The following is an 18,502-nucleotide window of genomic DNA, read 5'->3' on the forward strand; positions in this document are numbered from 1 at the left end:
GGGGGGACCTATATGATCTTGCTCTGAGCCTAGACATCCTTTTACCATACGAATTCCAGTGCGGGTGAATGTACCGTTCACATTGGCCATACAATGTCCGACCGTTTGCTACTTCAAAAAGAGGGTCTCAAAACAAATAAAATAAACCCCATTGGAAAGAAACCAACAACCAAGGTTAGCAGTTGCCACATCTCTGTGACATGGTTAATAACTGCCACGTCCTCGTGACATGCCACATCCTCATGACATAGTTAACAGTTGCCACGTCCCCATGACAGTGTCCCGGCATTCCTCATCATACCAGCTGTTTTGGGGCATGCTCCCCGAACGGCGTCTTTGCTCAGGCTGGGTATGTGGGTATGCGTGTGCTGCTGCATCATGTAGTGTCTGTGTCAGTATAGTAGTGAGCTCCGCCAGAGGTCACCCTCGCTCCTCTGTGCACAGGCGTCTGTAGATCCCATCTATGTATACAGATGGGAGTAGGGGCTACTACCCGTGGCCTGTGTGCTACACTAAACTGAAAAGAGATGGTTAACGACACAAGAGCATGATCTACTGCCACACCCACAAGTTTGGGTCCAACCGTGACATCCTGGATACGAGAGATGAGGCTCGGCTGTGCCATGATGTAATCCACTGTGCTGGCTCCATGTCTGTCTGGAAAGCATGCAAAACCCCCCACAGCGGGAAATCTCTATAGGCCATTCAAGATGGCCAATCCATATGCAGTCCCCATGTCTATCAAGTGTCGTCCATATTCAGCGTGTTCCCCATCCTGTGATAGTCTGGATAGGCCCGTCTCTGCAACATCCAGCTCTCTCAGCATCTCCTCTGAAGTATCATAAAATACTGTCTGATGATCGGCAGTCCTAGCATTGAAGTCCCCTAGAGTGATGATGTCACCATCTCTAGAGAATTCCCAAATGTCATCACCCAAAATAGAGAAGGGGGAAGACTATCCTCTGGGTGGTGCATAAACTGACGTGCTCGGGGGAAAGTAGCAAATAGCAATGTAAAGATATCTGCATGTCTCTGCTCTCAATCTCACCCACATGTACCTAGCTTGCTCATCCCTGCGAGCTATATGTATCAATGGTTGCAACTCCTCCCTGAATAACACTGCCTATATCGTGTCTCCTGTCTACAGTCTGTCTCCCATCTATATCCACTAATGTGAGGCATAGACTGCCCAGGGGCCTGATGTGTCTCAGAGTAGAAGACGATGTCTCTTCCCATAAAACTATCTTCAAAAGCACCCACATCAAGGTGCATAGATCCATTACAATTCCAAGTGGCAACTTTGAGTGTGGTTCCATAGGTCTCGCACCGTCATGTGGAGTGCCGCTCTACAATCACCACCCGACCATCTTTGTAGAAGGCCGTCTTTCCCTTCTCTCTCGCCGCTTGAATCTCTGGCATTACCTCTCTCATATGCGCAAGTTGTGTGAGAGTGAGGTCATCTCCAAGGAATATGTCTGTTTTCTTAAGTGTAGGACGCCTCTTCAAGAAGTCCTTCTTTGCCTCCATGGATGGGAAACGCATAATTAAAGCTCTCTCCTTGTAAGTCTCCCAATTTCCTTGCGTCTTCTTCCCTACCCTCCATGCCTTTGTATGAGTAGCCTCACTCCCCATCATGCGGAGAAGTTCTTCGACTTCCCTCGCCACGTCATCTTGGTCTTTTAGACCGGTTACTCGTATATGCAAAGCTCTAGTTTTCCTTTGCTGCTCTTCTTCTACAGTCATGTCGATGATTGTAGGAGTGGGGACAAATGTGGTTTCTTTCCCCTTCCCTTTCTTAGCGACTTCTATCCATTTCTCGGCCTCATCCGCCTTCTTCTGTGTCTTCGTGATCACATCCAGCCACCTTAAGTCCTTGTAGCTCTGCGTCCACAGTCCTCTTTCTCCTTCCATTGTGCACCTTCGTTGAGAAACATTTGAAGGAGGTTGGCCTTCTCTTTCCACCATCCTTCCGTTTTTGCTTTCCATTCTTTCATCTCCCTTTCCATTTGTGTTATCCGCTTGTTTGTAAGCACAAAGGTTGCCTTCGTATGGGGCTTGCACACTGGCGAAGTGCTCATGACCTCCATCAAATCAAATCCAGTCTGCACTTCTGCACACAGGTTTTTCCGCACTATGCATACATTTCCTCCGGCATCAGGCATACATGTCCATACATCTTGCGTACATTATGCAGTATGCGATTTTCTGAATAATTTCTGAAACTCTGAAAAAACTGATTTGAATCCTGCAATTTCTGAAAATTTTTCTGATGTAACTCTGAGTCTTTTTTTGTTTTTGTAGAAACTCAGAAAATCTGAAATTCTGAAGCAATTCTAAAATTCTGAAAAATAATTTGCTTCCCTGCAGGAATTCAGAAAATCAGAGAAACTGATTTGTTTTGCTTTTCTGCACTTGCGGGGGGTGGGGGGGAGTGTGTTCTGTTGTGGGGGGGTAGCAATCCCCAGGCAGGCAGTAGCGCGCACAGCCACGCGCAGGTGAAAGCAGCAGGTAGCGGCGCGCTCAGTAGTGCTCAGCCACGCGAGAGAGAGGTTGAGAGAATCCACACACTACTGGACCTGTTGAACGCGCTGCTGGACCTGTTCCACGCGCTGAGAGAGAGAGAGAGAGAGAGAGAGAGAGAGAGAGAGAGAGAGAGAGAGAGATTTAATGGTACGTAGGGTAGGAGCAGAGTCACAAGATCAAAACAATTTCAACTGACTCAAGATTACATTGTTGAGAGAGAGAGAGAGAGAGAGAGAGAGATGGGTCCCATCTTTGGCATACTATTCATGTGCTCAATGCAGATCTAGACATCTGTGCCATCTAGGTGGCTACTATCTCTTCCACAATCTTTCCAAATACCATTACTTTTGAGTGGAAAGGGGTGTTGCACTTGCAAAGGATTGTGGCTACGAGCAAAGCGAACTTGTGCCTTAGATGTCATGAGATGGGTACTTGAAGAGGGATTGCCCTAGATGGTGACAACAGAGACAGATTGGTCGGAAGAGCAGATGATCCTCACAACCTCAGCAGAGCTCTGTACAGCAGCAAGACCCCGTGCAGAGTCAGTATCAATAGAGTGCTCAACAACAACAGTGTAGAGCAGACACAAAGACAGAGATAGAGACAGGCAGGTAGACAGGTACATGCACAACCTACGAAAGGGTAGTGAGCCACAGGTTGGCTAAGGTAGAGCAACCCATAGACAGACCTTCGGGGGAGAGGTTACTGGACAGGGACCGAGAGGAGGTAGCAAGGCAGTTGGACAAATAGATAAAGGAGGATCAACAGTTGATGGCAGTTCAGAAGCAGCACACCTGAGTTGCCCTAGGATAGACTAGTTCAATCTCTTGGAGATCTAGTTGCGGGCGCCTCTCACAAAAGGCACTGTTCATGGGGAGCAGGAGAGCGAGTCTTTGCAGTTTGCACAAAATTTTGACTATTTAGTAGGCTTTGCATCTCGAAAAGATGTCCTGCTTTCTGAGATCTTGCCAGCTCAATTCTTCGCGGTTGGTCCATGGAGATCTCCAGATGTTTCTTTGAGGAGTGGGCCACTATGTATCCACATGCTTTTCCTGTAGTTACCCATATTTTCCTCGGCCCCATGATCAGATTTAGAGTACAAGTTTTACATGGTGACTCCTCTTGGATCAGAGAGGCTGTCTATGATACCATACAAGAGCAGACAATGGTTGAGGCCAATTACTGTATGGATATCAGGCAATTTGCAGATTTGTTTGAGAGCCATTTTAGAGAGGCCTCAGGGAAGTTGGTTTGGTCAAAGAGATGTACATTTTGGTAGCTTCCCTTGGCTTTTGAGGTAAACAGTGAGTGGGTCCCCCCCTACCTCTCTTACAGTTTGGTTGTGCCGTAGATCCGCATCCTTTTTTGGAATACGTCATCAAGAAATATTAGAATGGATGCGGATGATATTGGAGGTGCGGCCTAGGTATTTCACAGTCCCTTGGCTTTGGTGAGCTACTACAGGAGGTTTTTACTGTGGATGCTTTATATCAGTCAGAAAACCAGCACTGGACTTTGTAGTTTTCGCTACATTGCCCTGGGTGGACAGAACATTGGTCAGATCTATGTAGACGTGATCACTATGCAGATAGATACACTTCACCACCTGGCTAAAGTATTTTCATCCCCATATGTTTCCTGTGGTTTGTTATGGGATTTTCCCTAATGATTTCACTGTACGTCCATTAGGTTTTTTCCCATATTTCTTGTATATGGAGTGATGGTCGATTCTTATGTAATGCAAAGGGTCAAGCCGCACCCTTTTTTTTTGGAGAGAGAGAGAGAGAGAGAGAGAGAGAGAGAGAGAGAGAGAGAGAGAGAGAGAGAGAGAGAGAGAACTGAAATGAAATGTAATAGAAACGTCATCAAAAGGCCAAAATGACCTATGAGACCAAAAGATTACATGTGGTGAATCTAATACCAGGTCTGGGTACAAAAAGTACAAAGAACTGAAAAGAAAATAGTGGGTAGAGGTGGCGTGAACGTTGATACAAAGAGTGAGCTGATACAATAGAGTTCTCTGACAGTAGAGGCATCATATACATATACATCAATATCCAAAAGTCTGTAGATAGATAGATAGATAGATAGATAGAGAGAGAGAGAGAGAGAGAAATGAAATCTTATATTAACGTCTTCAAAAGGCCATAATGACCTATGAGACCCGAAAGTTACAAAGTGGTGGATCTGATACAAAGTCAGAGTAACAAAATAACCTAACAACAGTACAAAACAAAGATATATACTATGGGGTCCTAAGTTGATCGATGTGAACCAAGCAAAAGACCAAGCAAAAAATGGGCGGCTTGTTGGGATAGTTGAATCACAAGAGATCTAGCATCGGTCGTTGGCGAATCTCATCAATTTCCTCCATGGTTAGTAGTCTGACCGGGCGTCGTGCATGCCTGGCTAGCGTGCTCCGAATTTTCTGTCGTAGCCTCCGTCGATGCTGTGTAGTTCTTCGCAATTGCGGGCGCATGGATTTCCCTAGTTCAATTGCTCGGTCAATCAATGTGCCTCTGGTATGAGACGAGGGGGAGCTCTGCTGTGGGAGTGGCTCTTGCGGCTGTCCCTTGTCTGCTGTGAAGAAGTTTGTGATCCGTCTTTGAGACTGGGTAGCCTCGCCATTCATCAGGTTATCTCTGTGTCTGCGCAGCTCGAGCAAGAACAAACCCAGACATCTCTGATCTTCGTATCCCATGACTCTTGAGAGTGGTCCAAAACCTTCTCTGAACAAGCAATGGAAGCGGCCTCGTATCTCGTAGTAGACGGGGCAGCGACACGTATAGTGTAGCTCTCCATGTTACACAAGGGGCATGTCCTGTCCTCTGCTGGTACTCCGCTGTATCTCCCCGTCTCAATCCGCAACTGGTGAGAAGATGTGCGTAACTGGCCAATAGCACATCGTTTCCCATGAGACAAGTGGGTATCCATGTAACTGGGTCTCGCCACAAAACCATCTTCCGTAAGCTGGAGAAGGTGGTCTTTGTAAAAATCCATCTTCGTGCCCAATTCTTGTGCTGGTTGTATCCATGTCCTTCTGGTGTTTAGCTGGGTCAGGTCTTGGCGTATGAGCTTGGTGATCTCTGACTGTGTAAGGGTGAGAGATGGTGCATCCAATGAGTAATGGAATGGTGGCAGCCGGTCTATGCTGAACCCATGTGCCTGAAACCATGATGTCATCTCCCCATACCAGCATGCTGTATCTCCTTGTATGGCTAACTGTCGAGAGGCTTCAAGTGCTATGCGAGCATATGTGTCTCTAGGAAGTGCCCATGTGCGGTTTATGAAGGAGACTGATCTGGTGAGCGCCTCCACCACAAGTGGGGGGGCCGCTAGCTCTGCTCGGATAATGGCCCGTGGTACTGATGCCTTGGCTCTAATGAGCCGCGAGATCATAGAGACGAGAGGTTTCTCCATGTTCCCCCATCCGTCTGAGCGACCCGTCCTCCCGTGGTGATCCAATGAAGGTCCCCATATCTCGGTTCCATAGAGCAATGCTGAAGCCACCAAGGTGTCAGAGAGCCAGAGCTTCGTCCGGGGCTCCTGAAACTGAACCTGTGAACACATCCTCTCCAATCTACCTAATGCTGCGTGGGCTCTAGTAAGTCTGGTTTCTGCTGCTCTTCTGAGTGAGAATGTAGGTCCGCTAAAAACCACTCCAAGGTAAGTGTAAGCGCCTGTGTACTCCACAGTCTCTTGGCCGTATGTGAGTGTAGGTCCTGATACACTGTGGGGTGGTATTAAACACCATAACCTTGGTTTTACCCAAGTTGACAGACAAACCACTTTCGTGGGCAAACGTAGGCAGAGCATCCAATTGACGTTGCCTTCCCTCTGGGGATTCGGAGATCAACACTATGTCATCAGCATATAACAAAAGTGGAATCCATGTCCCTGCCAACTGAGCACCTTTATCCCCATCGCTGTCAATGTAGTCAGAAATCTCATCCACATACATACCGAAAAGAGTGGGAGAGAGCGGGCAGCCCTGCTTCATCCCAATAGTGGAGTGAACCGCCGTAGAAAGTCCCTCCGGGGTGCGTACATGCCCTACTACTGATCTGTACAATGCCATGATCCCCCAAACGAGTTTTGTGGGCACTCCCATTTCCTATAATCTGCGCATCAGTCTAGCTCTGGGTACCGTGTCGAAAGCTTTGCGGAAGTCCACAAAGCTACAATAGATCAGTCTCCCATGAGATCTGCCTTCCTCGATGATGGCCCTGAGTGTTAGGATATGGTCAAGAGTAGAGAAGCCTCTCCTGAATCCTGCCTGCCCAGTTGCACGTATTCCTTCCCTCTCTGCCCATCTACTCAGCTGTTGCTCAAGAATGGATGCATACAACCGTGAAAGTGTGTGCCCAATCATAATAGTGCGATAATTCCCAGGCTCCATGGGGTCTCCTGATTTGAAGATAGGTACGATTGTAGATAGGCTCCAAGTGTCCGGTAGGCCCTCACACATGGCACGGTTAAACATAACTGCTAGAAGCTCTGCTAGTAGGCCTTTGGCATGTATGAAATGCTCAGCTACTAGGCCCTCATGATCATATGGTCTCCCAGTCTTCATCCTGTCAATGGCTTTCTTCACCATCGCAGGAGTGAAAAAGACACATGTATGTGGGCATGGGTCGGGGGGGTTGGGGAGGGGTGGCTGTCCAGGTACTGTGTACAGAGATGATGTGTACTGACCCCAGGTCTCTGTGGAGGAAATAGCAGGGGGGGGACTGCTCATGAAAGAGCCGCCACGCCTCACGCGAGTCTTGACTCAAGAATAGCTGATATAGATCCTGCTCGAGTCTAGCCAAAAAAGTCCTCTTCTTCCGCCGCACCATGTGTCGGAAGTCCATCTGTGATTGTCTGTGAGTGATGTCCCCCAACAGCACCTCCCTCTGAAGTCTGGCTCCAGTCTGGCGGCACTCCTCATCGTACAAGCTGTTTTGAGGCATGCTCCCAAATCGGCGGCTCTGCTCAGGCTGGGTGTGTGGGTATGCTTCAGCTGCTGCCTCATGTAATGTCTGTGTCAGTATAGTAGTTAGCTCCTCCAGAGGTCGCCCCGGGTCCTCAGTGCATAGGCGTCTGTAGATTCTGTCCATGTATACAGAGTCCGTCTCCCATGTGAATGTGTAGCGAGTAGGGACTGCTACTTGTGGCCTGTGTGCTGCACTGAAATGGAAGGAGATGGTCATTGACACCAGAGCATGATCCACCGCCACCCCGACTGGTCTGGGCCCAACTGCGAGATCCTCAATACTAGAGATGAGATTCGGTTGTGCCTTGACATAGTCCACCGTGCTGGCTCCATGTCTGTGTGGGAAGCATGTAAAGCCTCTCGCAGCAGGAAATCTCTGTAGGCCGTTCAAGATGGCCAATCCATGTGCAGTGCCCATGTCTATCAGGTGTCGCCCTTACTCAGTATATTCCTTATCGTGTGATAGTCTGGAAAGGCCCATCTCTGCCACATCTATCTCTCTTAGCATCTCCTCTGAAGTATCATAAAACACTGCCTGGTGATGGGCAGTCCTAGCATTGAAGTCCCCGAGGATGATAATGTCACCGTCCCTAGAGAGAAGAGAGAGAGAGAGAGAGAGAGAGAGAGAGAGAGAGAGAGAGAGAGATAGAGAGAGATGAAATGTTATATTAACGTCTTCAAAAGACCAAAGAGACCTATGAGACCAGAAAGTTACAATGTGGTGGATCTGATACAAGAGGAGAGAGAGAGAGAGAGAGAGAGAGAAAGAAATGAAATGAAATTTTATATTAACGTCTTCAAAAGGCCATAGTGACCTATGAGACCAGAAAGTTACAAGGTGGTGGATCTGATACAAGGTCAAAGTAACAAAATAACATAACAACAGTACAAAACAAAGATATATACTATGGGATCCTAGATTGGTCGATGTGAACTAAGAAAAAAACTAAGCAAAAATGGGCGGCTTGTTGGGATAGCTGAATCACAAGAGATCTAGCATCGGTCGTTGGCGAATCTCATCAATTTCCTCCATGGTTAGTAGTTTGACCGGGCGTCATGCATGCCTGGCCAGCGTGCTCCGAATCTTTTGACGTAGCCTCCGTCGATGCTGTGTAGTCCTCCGCAGTCGTGGGCGCCTGGATCTCCCCAGTTCAATTGCTCGGTGGATCAGTGTGCCTCTGGTATGAGACGAGGGGGAGCTCTGCTCTGGGAGTGGCTCTTGCAGCTGTCTCATGTCTGCTCTGAAGAAGTCTGTGATCCGTCTTTGAGACTGACTAGCCTCGCCATTCATCAGGCTATCTCTGTGTCTGCGCAGCTCGAGCAAGAACAACCCCAGGTATCTCTGATCTTCGTATCCTATGACTCTTGAGAGTGGTCCAAAACCCTCTTTGAACAAGCAATGGAAGCGGCCTCGTATCTCGTAGTAGACGGGGCAGCGGCATGTATAATGCAGCTCTGTCTCAAGTTCCATGTCACACAAGGGGCATGTCCTGGCCTCTGCTGGTACTCCGCTGTATCTCCCAGTCTCAATCCGCAGTTGGTGAGAAGATGTGCGTAACTAGCCAATAGCACATCGTATCCCATGAGACAAGTGGGTATCCATGTATCTGGGTCTTGTCACAAAACCATCTTCCGTAAGCTGGAGAAGGTGGTCTCTATAGAAAGCCATCTTCGTGCCCAATTCCTGTGCTGGTTGTATCCATGTCCTCCTGGTGTCTAGTTGGGTCAGGTCTTGGCATATGAGCCTCTGATTGTGTAAGAGTGAGAGATGGTGCATCCAATGAGTACTAGAATGGTGGCAGCTTGTCTATCCTGAACCCATGCGCCTGAAACCATGATGTTATCTCCCTATACCAGCATGTTGTATCCCCTTGTATGGCTAACTGTCGAGAGGACTCAAGTGCTATGCGAGCATATCTGTCTCTAGGAAGTTCCCATGTGCGGCTTATGAAGGAGACTGATCTGGTGAGCGCCTCCACCACTAGTGGGGGGGCCGCTAGCTCTGCTCGGATAATGGCCCGTGGTACTGATGCCTTGGCTCTAATGAGCCGCGAGATCATAGAGACGAGAGGTTTCTCCATGTTCCCCCATCCGTCTGTGCGACCCGGCCTCCCGCGGTGATCCAATGAAGGTCCCCATATCTCAGCTTCATAGAGCAATGCTGAAGCCACCAAAGTGTCAAAGAGCCAGAGCTTTGTCCGGGGCTCCTGAAACTGAACCTGCGAACACATATTCTCGAATCTACCCAATGCTGCGTGGGCTCTAGTCAGTCTGGTCTTTGCTGCTCTTCTGAGTGAGAATGCAGGTCCGCTAAAAACCACTCCAAGGTAAGTGTAAGCATCTGTGTACTCCACAGTCTCCTGGACGTATGTGAATGTAGGTGCTGACCTCCTGATCCACTGTGGGGTGGTATTAAACACCATAACCTTGGTTTTACCAAGGTTGACAGACAAACCACTTTCGTGGGAAAACGTATGCAAAGCATCCAATTGACGTTGCATTCCCTCTGGGGATTCGGAGATCAACACTATATCATCAGCATATAACAAAAGTGGAATCCATGTCCTTGCCAACTGTGCACCTCTATCCCCATCGCTGTCAATGTAGTCAGAAACCTCATCCACATACATACCGAAAAGAGTAGGAGAGAGCGGGCAGCCCTGCTTCACCCCAATAGTGGAGTGAACCGGTGTAGAAAGTCCCTCCGGGGTGCGTACATACCCTACTACTGATCTGTACAATGCCATGATCCCCCAAATGAGCTCTGTGGGTACTCCCATTTCCTGTAATCTACGCATCAATCTAGCTCTGGGTACTGTGTCAAAAGCTTTGCGGAAGTCCACAAAGCTACAATAGATCCGTCTCCCATGAGATCTGCCTTCCTCGATTATGGCCCTGAGTGTCAAGATATGGTCAAGAGTAGAGAAGCCTCTCCTGAACTCTGCCTGCCCAGTTGCACGCATTCCTTCCCTCTCTGCCCATCTACTCAGCTGTTGCTCAAGAATGGATGCATACAACTGTGCCAGTGTGTGCGCAATCATGATATTGCGATAATTCCCAGGCTCCATGGGGTCTCCTGACTTGAAGATAGGTACGATCGTAGATAGGCTGCAAGTGTCCGATAGTCCCTCACACATGGCACGGTTAAACATAACTGCTAGAAGCTCTGCTAGTAGGTCTTTGGGATGCATGAAATGCTCAGCGACTAAGCTATCATGATCATATGCTCTCCCAGTCCTCATCCTGTCAATAGCTTTCTTCACCATCTCAGCGGGGTGAAAAAAACACATGTCTGTGGGCATGGATCGGGGGGGTTGGGGAGGGGCGGCTGTCCAGGTACTGTGTACAAAGATGATGCGTACTGACCCCAGGTCTCTGTGGTGGAAATAGCGGGGGGGGGGGGATTGCTCATGAAAGAGCCGCCATGCCTCATGCGAGTCCTGACTCAAGAATGGATGATATAGATCCAGCTCGAATCGAGCCAAAAAAGCCCTCTTCTTCCGCCGCACCAGGCGTCGGAAGTTAATCTGTGACTGTCTGTGAGTGACGTCCCCCAAAAGCACCTCCCTCTGAAGTCTGGCTGTAGTCTGGCGGCACTCCTCATCGTACGAGCTGTTCTGAGGCATGCTCCGTGATCGGCGGCTCTGCTCAGGCTGGGTGTGTGGGTATGCTTCTGCTGCTGCATCATGTAATGTCTATGTCAGTATAGTAGTTAGCTCCTCTAGAGGTCGCCCCGGGTCCTCAGTGCATAGGCGTCTGTAGATCCCGTCCATGTATACAGAATCCGTTTCTCGTGTGAATGTGTAGCGAGTAGGGGCTGCTATCCATGGCCTGTGTGCTACACTAAACTGGAAGGAGATGGTCATCGACACCAGAGCATGATCCACTGCCACTCCGACAAGTCTGGGCCCAACTGTGACATCCTGGATACTAGAGATGAGATTCGGCTGTGCCATGACATAGTCCACTGTGCTGGCTCCATGTCTGTGTGGGAAGCATGTAAAACCTCCCGCAGCAGGAAATCTCTATAGGCCATTCAAGATGGCCAATCCATGTGCGGTGCCCATGTCTATCAGGTGTCGCCCATACTCAGTATATTCCACATCGTGTGATAGTCTGGACATGCCCGTCTCTACAACATCTAGCTCTCTTAGCATCTCCTTTGAAGTATCATAAAACACTGCCTGGTGATGGGCAGTCCTAGCATTGAAGTCCCCTAGAATGATAATGTCACCATCTCTAGAGAATTCCCATATGTCATCATCCAAAATAGAAAAAGGGGATTGTCCTCTGGGTGATGCATAGACTGATGTACTCGGGGGAAAGTAGCAAATAGCAATGTAAAAATGTCTGCCTGTCTCTGCTTTCAGTCTCACCCACATGTACCTAGCCTGCTCATCCCTACGGGCTATATGTATCAATGGCTGCAGATCTTCTCTAAATAACAATGCCTCTCCCCCCGAGTCCCGTCCTCTATGCTCTAAGCGTGTCTCCTGTCTGTAAGCTGTCTCCCACGTGTATCCACTGATGTGAGGCATGGATTGCCCAGGGGCCTGGTGTGTCTCGGAGTAAAAGATGATGTCTCTTCCAGTAAAGCTATCCTCAAAAGCACCCACATCAAGACGCATGGATCCATTACAGTTCCAGGCAACCACTTTGAGTGTGGTCCCATAAGTCTCGCACCGTCATGTGGAGCGTCGCTCTAGTATTACCACTTTTCCATCTCGGTAAAAGGCAATCTTGCCTTTTCCCCTTGCCGCTCTAATCTCCGGCATTACTTCCTGCATATGAGCGATCTACGAGAGGGTGAGATCATCCCCAAGAAAGATGCCAGTCTCTTTAAGAGTTGGTCTTTTCTTCAAGAAGGACTTCTTCGCTTCCATGGAGGGAAAACGGAGGATGAGTGCTCTTTCTTTTGAGGTTTCTCCACTGCTTCCATTTTTCTTTATGTTGCCCACTCTCCATGCATTTGTGTGCGTCGACTCATGAACCCCCATCAAGGCTGTGAGTTCTTTTACTTCTTCGTCCACATTGCCTTTGTGTTTTAGACCGCAAATTCCCGTCTTCTTTGCTCCTCCCCTAGTGTCTGATTAATGATAGTGGGTGTGGACGTGGGCGTTATCTCCTTGCGTTTTCCTTTCTTGGCCACCTTGATCCATTTCTCGGTTTCATCCGCCTTCTGCTGAGTTTTGGTAAGAACATCCACCCAAGAAGTCGTCATTTCTTTGTGTTGCTCTTCTCGCTCTTTGATGGCCCGTACTTGCTCCTTGATCGTGTTGATTTCTTCGATTACTGAGGGTTGCAGTTCGCCCTCTTCGAGTGTGTTTCTTGATCGTGCTTCGGCGAGATCTTTCTTGAGTGATGCAATCTCTTCATCTTGAGTCGTCACTCGGTCTTCCAACGTACTTATCTTACTCTCTTGGATCAGCACGCGTCCTTCGAGCATGTTTATTGTGCCCAAGAGATTGCGGTTCATCTTGGTAATGGTCTCCGTCATTTCCTCTTTGCACTTTTGAATAGCATCCTCTAGGGGGTCGGCTTTATCGTTCAGCTTCCTCATGCTTGATCGCCGTCCGCAAAGGAGTCACTAAATGTAGGTGTTCACCCACACTAGCAGCGGGCGCGGTAGCTGGGCGAGTGGGGGAGCGTCAGGAGGTATGGCAAGGGAGGGGCAGCGATAGAGTAGAGATGAGAGAGCGAGACAGAGGGGGAGGGGGGGGTGGCGGGGTGGCGGAATATGGCAGACTTTAAAAAAATTAATAATAATAATAATTTAATTTAAATTTGACTTCCTACGCGTAGAAGAGGGGGGGGGGGGGGGGGGGGGGGGGGGGGGGGGTTGTGCCGGCTGCTGGACTTGCTACGCGTAGGAGAGGCAGCGCGAGGGGGGGGCGGGGCAGCGCAGGGGCAGCACGGCAGAGAGAGAGAGAGAGAGAGAGAGAGAGAGAGAGAGAGAGAGAGAGAGAGAGAGAGAGAGAGATGGAGATGAAATGAAATGTTAGATTTGGCTATGAAACACCTTCCTTCCTTTTGTTCTTCTTCCCAAAAAGTGTCGTGCCATCTTCCTGGGATTCTAGTTTCAAGTCTGTCCAAAGGCTTCCCAAATGAGAGAGAGAGCTTCTCTGCACCCATAAAAGGAGAGAGAGAGAGAGAGAGAGAGAGAGAGAGAGAGAGAGAGAGAAATGAAATGTTATATTAACATCTTCAAAAGGCCATAGTGACCTATGAGACCAAAAAGTTACAAGGTGGTGGATCTAATACAAAGTCAGAGTAACAAAATAACAACAATACAAAAACAAAGATATATACTATGAGAGAGAGAGAGAGAGAGAGAGAGAGAGAGAGAGAGAGAGTGAGAGTTGGTGCATTTTGGCAGACTGTAACCAAGACTATGCCTGATGTCAACATGCACCATGGGGATGCTGAGATTGGAGGCACTCAAAATCACCTACATTACCATAATGTACCACGTTAACTGGATCCTCCTTATTAAATTGAATCTGTCGTAATTATTTCCTGGTTCTATGGCTTTCTCTTTTTTATTTTGGCACAGGTCTATGGTATGCTAATGGCGAGATCTACTTATGAGGGAATGATGCTAGCAAACAGCAAGAAGCGTCCTTTTGTACTCACCCGAGCTGGCTTTATTGGGAGCCAAAGATATGCAGCAACATGGACAGGAGATAACCTTTCAACTTGGGACCATCTTCGGATGAGTATCCCAATGACATTGAATCTGGTAGATTACATTCATGGACCAGATCATGAGATGTTATTCAATAGTTGTGTGCTCAGAATTTCTCCTATGGAGGAAATTATTCCTTCAAGGCTAAGAGAAATCAGTTTAAGGAAGAAGTGTCTACTTCTCTAGTTACAGTACCTGTGTTTTCATGGGCATATTGTATTTAAAGTTAAATTTTAAGGAGGGTTTCTATGATTTTTGTGGTGAGACAGGGTATGAGTGGACAACCATTTGGTGGTCCTGACATAGGTGGCTTTGCTGGGGATGCAACACCAAAACTTTTTGCACGCTGGATGGGCCTTGGTGCCCTGTTACCATTCTGTCGGGGTCATTCAGAGAAGGGAACAATAGATCATGAGCCTTGGTCATTTGGTGCTGAGGTAATATCTACACCTCCTGTCATTAGTTCTCATGAATATATATTGTTTAACACGGGCAAGTCAGCACTAAGGTGTTAAGTATGTTTTACGGTTTTCTTTGTGCTGCAGTGTGAGAATGTATGCCGATTAGCTCTTGAAAGAAGATATAGACTGTTACCTCATATATATACTCTCTTTTATAATGCTCATACAACAGGAGAGCCTGTCATCAGCCCTTTGTTTTTTGCTGGTATAGGGAAGCTGTCAATTTGTAGGCTATTCCTTATTCATGCGTGTTTTTCTTGATACTGACCCTCACAATGCCAATAGATACAAAAGACCCAAAATTACGTGATGTTGAGGACAGCTTTCTTCTGGGTCCGTTACTTGTGAGTGCAAGGTAAGCCACTCGCCCAGTTTTTAAAAATTGACAAGTAGTCTTTTCACTCACCTATCCTGCTCTTTGTTAATCAGCACTGACAAACGAGAAGGTTCTAGCACCAAGAAAGTGAATCTACCTCTGGGTTCTTGGAAGGAGTTTAACTTTGACGATAACCATGAAGTGTGTACTACCTTTGTCATGACTGCTGCATTATCAAGCTGTTGACAGTGTTTACAAAATTAATTACAATGCTTTCTATGCAGGATTTGCCTCTTCTTTTTTTGAAAGGTGGATCTATACTCCCAACGGGACCTGTTGTTCAGAATACTGGCCAACTGGATGTGTGCAATGAATTGACTCTTGTTGTTGCGCTAGATGACGATGGTGGGCAATTCAAAGTCTGTTCTTTTTGAAAATAATTGCATCCTGGGGTTTTATATAATTTTCTGTTGTGAATAATTTGAGTATTTAAAACTTTGTGATTTCTTTGTGAATCTGTGCATGATTTAGTACCATGTCTGTTCTCAATATTGTGCCATCTGCTTTGCAGGTAATGCTGAAGGGTTGCTTTATGAAGATGATGGTGATGGCTTTGATTATCAGAGTGGAAAGTGTTTGTTAACGTCATACAAAGCTACATTACAAAACGATCAGCTACACGTAAAACTAGACTGGTCAAGAGGACATCTACAGAGGCCAAGTCGTGCTCTTAATGTTCTACTTTTGCTTGGAGAGACTGCCAAGGTAAGGCGAGAGCTTAGCAGGTTTTCTGGCATACAAAGCCCTGTTTCTCTAACATGAATGAAATATTCAGGTAGTCTTTTCTGGTATTGATGGGGAGGACATCATATTCGAACTGCCAAGCGCTGCAGAACTTGCAGAGCTTGTAGCAGATGGTAAAAATAAAAATAAAAGTAGGTTATTTTTTCCAAATAAACTGCAAACCTTTTTGTGTGGTTATGTTAAACTGTATGCAACATGTATGCATGCTCAGAAAGTGTTATTCTGATTTTATTAGGTCAGCCCTTTCCTTAAAACAAAAAAACCCAACCCTTCTTTCGCCCAAATACAACCTCTACACATCAAACAAAAAACCAAGAAGAAAAGCTCACCACAAAAAAATGAAACCAACTTGTTAAATTAGAATTTATTTTGCCCTACTGTTGTGCTTCAAACTTCTAGTCACAGTATCTCCCTTGTTGTTGCTGCCATTGCCTCCAATTACAGTGCCTGTTCCTTGTTGAGCCACCTCTTTCTTGTGCTTCCCTATTCAGGTCACATTTGTGTATCGCTCTTTTAACTTTTCCACACTTCCCTCCTTTTCCTGCTGCAGTTTACTATATCTTTCCTCCACCGCTAGCAACTTTGCTAGTTATCTGATTCCCCATTCTTACTTAAAAAAAACAACATCCCCTTCCCCTTCTGCTGCTCAGCTCCAGTTTTTTTTTTCCCGAGAAAAAGATCCTTCCATTAGTTAATAAAACTTCCCATAGAGCTACAAACCATCTCTACTAGAGAGGGCTACATCAAAAGCATGGGGAGACTCTCCCTGTGAGTAAACAAAATATGTACAATGAGGGCTAAATCACAAAATAAGAGGAGGAAAAAGCCACACTGGTGGCCGATAGTGCCGTCTAGGCACACCCTGGACCATGGTGAAGGAAGACCCTGGGCGCCAGAGTCGCAGGAAAGCCTCTCTGCGCTCCCGCATGCGGTCGCAGCTGCCTTGAAGTCTCTCGAACTGACCCTGAGAGTGTGAATCAGCTCCAGCCAAAAGTCACGAACAGTCTCTACCGGTGGGACAGGGCAATCCTCGAAGATGCAGAAGCAGCGGGCCCGCCGAATGAACCAGAGTGTCAGGCCACAAAGGAGCTCCCAACACACCTCTCTGTCACTGCACCACTCCTGGGGGGTAAGCTTTGTGGCAAGTTGGAGTGTAGATCGACCCCCTGGATCACTATCATCCTACTTGTGGAAAATGGAGTGTAGGGCCCATGACTGTGGACCAGGCTGCAGCACCCCAAGTGTACTGTCGAGTTGTGGAAAGAGATGGCATCAGCCGAAGAACCCGAAGCCAAACCTACTGTGCCATGGGGCAGTCCCACAGATAGTGACACTGACTCTCCAAAGGATGGCCACAAGCTGCACAGGCTGCTGAGAAGCCACTATGTACTAGCCAGCTCCCAATTGATGTAGCTCTGTGTGCAACTAGCCATTGGAACATAGTAACTCTCCTCGGTTGCCTGCAATCTCACAACCGCTCCCAAAAACCTGACAAGAACTCAGCTGTGAGACCCTCCTCCTGCCAATGAAGTGATGTAGCAAGACGAGCCTCTCTCCATGTTGCTAGTATGTGGCGCTTCAGTCGAAGTGTGTACTGGAAAAAGGGGATCCCAGGGTGATCGGATGAAGAGAAGGGATCCCTCCATATCCACTTTCCAGGGTCCCACTATACTCGTGCCGGAGGGAAGCTCTCCCAAGCCCAAAGCCGCCAGTGGCCTGTCTCAAGATTTGCTGGGTCAGGATCTTTGACATAGGTCCTTTCACAGATGCCCACAACTCGTATCTGGTGAAAGAAACACTCCGCAACGTGTGGAGCCTCTACTGAGACTCTATGAAGGAGATCCTCTCCTTGAACCTCAAAGAACATGTGGGGTACAGACTTCCAGCAAGCACGAACGACAATGAGGACCTCTAGTTGCGTGGAGGCCCCCATCCATCTAGGAGCTGCTGCCTCTAGAGGGGTGAGCCAATCAGCTGGAAAAGCCTCTGTAATATTCTAACACATGCTGTGCACCCCCCTCATGCCTCGTAGCTGCATGCTCTGAACTTCCTCAGACGATCCTAAAAACTGAAGCCAGTCGCCGAGAGTGCGGGCTGGACCCACCCCAAGAAACCTCAGCTCCAGTTTTCTTTTTGCCTTTTTGAAGTCCTTTCTACTCATTTTCCTTCTAATCTTAGGATCCTTGCCATGTTCCATGTTGTGGATCCAACTCTCATCAAGAACTTGTTTATACATGTCATTGTCCGTTGTAATGGCACATGTAACTACTTCCAGCGAGTGGTCAGATGGAAAGACAGTGAATTACCAAATCTGTAAGATTTGAATCAACTTCAATGCTTCAAATCATTTGAACAAACTGAACTGAATAAGAGCGCGAAGGGAGATGGAGAAGATGGTGGAGCAGGATTCTCTCGTAAAATAGTCGATGGCTCTAAACCGCTACATTCAGCGCCCACGGTTGGGTCATTCTTTATTGATTAAGTTAGAGTACAACAAAGAGAAAAATAATGTGCAAGTCCTCTTGAGCTCCAAGCGGATGAGGCTTTAGCAGAACTCTTGACAAGAATGAAGTCTCTGATTGCCAAGCTTCCCCAGCATCTGGTAGAATTCATGGTCAAGAAGTGGGTGGAGAAGGCTCTCCAAAGACGTTTCAACAAAAGCTACGGGAAACACTCTGACTCGAAGCCACTCTGAGGAGTTTAGTGGAGTTTGTTGCGGCTTCTATGAGGATAGAGGG

At 47.5% G+C, this 18,502-nt stretch overlaps 1 protein-coding gene across 3 annotated transcripts in view; it reads left to right on the forward strand.

Moving 5' to 3' along the window:
- The window catches only part of HGL1 (heteroglycan glucosidase 1), a 216,693-nt gene that overhangs the window by 112,466 nt on the left and 85,725 nt on the right, over positions 1–18,502 (forward strand). For all 3 annotated transcript variants that reach the window (XM_086488780.1, XM_086488764.1, XM_086488771.1), the window contains 9 exons: positions 13,875–13,961; positions 14,052–14,237; positions 14,453–14,620; positions 14,729–14,849; positions 14,930–14,999; positions 15,074–15,161; positions 15,245–15,365; positions 15,532–15,725; positions 15,796–15,895. In XM_086488780.1, the coding sequence (XP_086344906.1) occupies positions 13,875–13,961; positions 14,052–14,237; positions 14,453–14,620; positions 14,729–14,849; positions 14,930–14,999; positions 15,074–15,161; positions 15,245–15,365; positions 15,532–15,725; positions 15,796–15,895 (1,135 nt within the window). The remainder of the gene's footprint in view (positions 1–13,874; positions 13,962–14,051; positions 14,238–14,452; positions 14,621–14,728; positions 14,850–14,929; positions 15,000–15,073; positions 15,162–15,244; positions 15,366–15,531; positions 15,726–15,795; positions 15,896–18,502) is intronic.

The sequence above is a fragment of the Adiantum capillus-veneris genome, chromosome 2 (genome assembly GCF_014529385.1).
Source record: "Adiantum capillus-veneris isolate H3 chromosome 2, ASM1452938v2, whole genome shotgun sequence".
NCBI lineage: Eukaryota > Viridiplantae > Streptophyta > Polypodiopsida > Polypodiales > Pteridaceae > Adiantum > Adiantum capillus-veneris.